Below are 3,343 nucleotides of genomic sequence, written 5' to 3' on the forward strand. Positions count from 1 at the left end.
GGGCAGATGTTTCATGGCCACCTCATCATTCCCACCACCAATCTGAACCGCCACTCGGTAGTCCTCAAGCCAAGTTTCAGGCTTAGACTCACCAGTGAACTTGCTGACTCCTGTTGCCAACCTGAAATTGGGAGGAATCACTGCGGCTCTAATAGCTCTGCTGAAACATTCCGGACCAGAAACATGCACTCGATTGCTCGTGGGTGCATCTCTGTCGAGTCCACCTCGATGGGCTCTGTTCCGGTCGACCAAGCCTTGCACGATAATGGATCGCGCGTCGAAGCCTGGTTCTCTGGGGTCGACTGGAACTCTTCGCCCTGCACTGAACTGACGTCTGTCATCTTGCTGCCGAGGAGCGTAAGACCCACCCCTCGGAGGGGAAGTGGGCACTCGACGCCTATCATCTCAGTCGTATCAGTCTCCATATTGGTCTCGCCGATTCTCGCGCCCTTCACGCCGCGGAGGCGATCTGGGGCTGTGAGCCGACTGAACCGTATTCGCAGCGACGGATCGACTGTGAATTCTGTTGCGCGACTGCGACACGGCTGAATTCTGATCTCCTGCTGCCCGGAGCAGATCCCTGATCTGCATCAAGCCTCTGCCAGCTTCCGACTGAGAGGGCTGGATGGACTCTGCAATACGGGTCGCAGCTGCTAAATTCTGGATTGGGGTTCGATATACCTGAGTCGGCGGGAAGAGTTGACGTCGACTGGAGTCGGGAACTCGTTGCCGTGCGCGCTCGTCGAGTGCTCGCTGAAGATTCTCCAGGCGAGTGCGTTCGGCCAAGTTGGCCAAACATGCCTCCTCCAAGGCGCGAGCCTCGGGGGTTTCTCCTGCGATGGGAGTACGCAGGGCATCCACGTTCCTGCGGCGAAGTTCCTCTCTTTGCAGAGAGTCGAGTGGTTCGGGCTGGTACTCTTCGTGGTCTCGTGCGGGGTCGCCTCCGTCGCCTGCCCCACCATCACGGGCGAAGCCAGGGGGACTGCGGGGCCCGTCGACCATCAGGATTTCCGCCGCTGGATCACTGCTATCGCACTCGGATGCAGTCTCTACGGAGCCAGTCGACAGATCGAACAGGCCGTAAAGAGATTCGTCGGGCTCGATTGCCGCAACTTGGGTGGTGGCCGTCTAGCGAGCCACCGCGTGCCTCACCCACCGCTGAAGCCTCGACCGGCCCGAGCGCTTGCGCTGGCGGGAGACCGGGAGGGTGGCCGATGGGGGAGTCGACCGATACGGGGTCGACGGTTGCCGCAGCAGAACGCCGCGGACACATGCGCGAAAATGCGTCGCACCGCGGACGGGGAGCGCATCGACGTCGAGTGGAGCCTCCTGGAGCCAGGCGGAGTCGTCAGCGACGAAGGTGAGAGCACCGAGACGGATCTCTCGGCCCTCGACCAAAACTCCAGCAGCCACCATGATGAAAGTACTCGGAAGAATCGCAACTTCTCCACAAAATCGCTAAAACACCTGCCCCACGGTGGGCGCCAACTGTCGTGGTTCTAAGTCTGACAGTAGAGTGGGGGGTAGGTATGGAGAGGCAAGGTCCTAGCTATGGAGAGGTTGTAAGCACAAGAGATGTACGAGTTCAGGCCCTTCTCGGAGGAAGTAAAAGCCCTACATCTCGGAGCCCGAAGGCGGTCGAGTGGATTATGTGTATATGAGTTACAGAGTGCCGAACCCCTCTACCTGTGGAGGGGGGGTGGCTTATATAGAGTGCGCCAGGACCCCAGCCAGCCCACGTAGGAGAGGGTTTAAGGTGCGTTAAGTCCGGGGCGTTATTGGTAACGCCCCACATAAAGTGTCTTTATTATCATAAAGTCTACTTAATTACAGACCGTTGCAGTGCAGAGTGCCTCTTGACCTTCTGGTGGTCGAGTGAGTCTTCGTGGTCGAGTCCTTCAAGTCAGTCGAGTGAGTCCCTCGTAGGTCGACTGGAAGGTGATCTCTTCTAAGGATGCCCCTGGGCAGGGTACTTAGATCAGGTCTGTGACCCTACCCTAGGTACATGACTCCATCACCGCCGTCATCACCTCTCCCTCATCGGAGCCGGGGAAAACTTGTTGTAGTAGACAGTCGGGTAGTCGTTGTGCTAAGGTCTCGGAGGACCAGCGCACGAGAACAACAACCGCCGATGAAGTCCAACCTGAAAACACACTGACGTAGACTGGATTCGAGTAGGTCCACCAAAGACAACCACCGACCAAATCCTGCAAGGTCCGCCGGAAACACACCTCCACACGCCCTCCGACAATGCTAGATGCACCACCGAGACGGGGACTAGACGGAGAGACCCTTATTCCATCTTCAGAGAGTCGCTGTCGTCTCGTCTTTCTAAACAGGACACAAATCCTAGCAAAAATCAAAGAAACATATTCAAAATGGAGCCCTCCCACGGTAAAGATCAGGATCCACCGCACGCCCCATGATCCTAAGGCCACATGAGACGAGGTGGAACGGCGGCGCCGCCGGCGGGAGGCAAAAACCCTAGCCGCCTGTTCGCTAGGAGGAAGAGCGAAGGGTCTTGCCAGCTACTCTGATTCAAGCGGTATTTCTTAGTCCCTCCGATCCAAAATAAGGGTCGTTGTTTTAGTTGAACTAAAACCTGGATTGGAGTGAGTATTGAATAATGCGCAATATAAAAGGTCAGGAGATTATCCCTTTCCACAGCAAGGCCGTGCACGAGAGGTTTTTATTCGTTTGAACTTTTGGGTGGTCTCTCTTCCGTTGCGTTCCAACAGCAACGAACGCGAGAAGAGGAGGAACCTCTTTCCTTTATTGCGCTCTGGTACAAAAAAGAAAAGAAAACGAGACCAAAAGCGAAGCCAAGGGGAAGGGGCAGGACCCAGGAGAGAGAAAGGACGACAAAAACTCCACTCTCCCACCCACCCACGCCGCTCCACACCCATCCTTCTCACTGCTGCGACTGCGAGCGAGAGAGAGAGAGGAGAGAGAGAGGCAAAGCGGCTCTCGTCTCGCTCGCCCCCTTCTGCCCCTCCACATACCCACTCGGATCCGAAATTCTCAACCCCGCTCCCGCCCCTGCTCTTCTACTCGTCCTCTGCTCGTCGTCGTCCACTGCGCGGCGACCCCAGGGCCAGCGGCCCGGAGCGGGGGAGAGGCGGAGGGGATGGACCCCGAGAAGCGCGGCTACAAGTTCCGTATCCTTTTTTTGTCTGCTTACGCTCCGAGAGCTGTTCTTGGTTCACGACTCGTGTTCTTGGTTCGATTTAGCTCACGGGGGCAAGAGGCAACTGTCTCTTCAGGTAATCCGGGTAGGCATTCGCGGTGCAGCGGACGGAGATTGGTATTTCCCCCGCGAATTCGTGTGTTCGTTCGCGGTTTG

At 57.0% G+C, this 3,343-nt stretch overlaps 1 protein-coding gene across 3 annotated transcripts in view; it reads left to right on the forward strand.

Annotated features, from left to right (window-relative positions):
* The first annotated feature begins 2,890 nt into the window (after positions 1–2,890).
* Positions 2,891–3,343, forward strand: part of LOC119277207 (katanin p80 WD40 repeat-containing subunit B1 homolog KTN80.1-like) — a 7,963-nt gene continuing 7,510 nt past the window's right edge. Inside the window, exon 1 of one of the 3 annotated variants that reach the window (XM_037558456.1) lies at positions 2,891–3,158. In XM_037558456.1, coding sequence (XP_037414353.1) covers positions 3,128–3,158 — 31 coding nt within the window. In that variant the 5' untranslated portion in view covers positions 2,891–3,127. The remainder of the gene's footprint in view (positions 3,159–3,343) is intronic. The other 2 variants (XM_037558458.1, XM_037558457.1) reach the window with 2 other exon arrangements.

This window comes from Triticum dicoccoides, chromosome 3B (assembly GCF_002162155.2).
Source record: "Triticum dicoccoides isolate Atlit2015 ecotype Zavitan chromosome 3B, WEW_v2.0, whole genome shotgun sequence".
Classification (NCBI taxonomy): Eukaryota; Viridiplantae; Streptophyta; class Magnoliopsida; order Poales; family Poaceae; genus Triticum; species Triticum dicoccoides.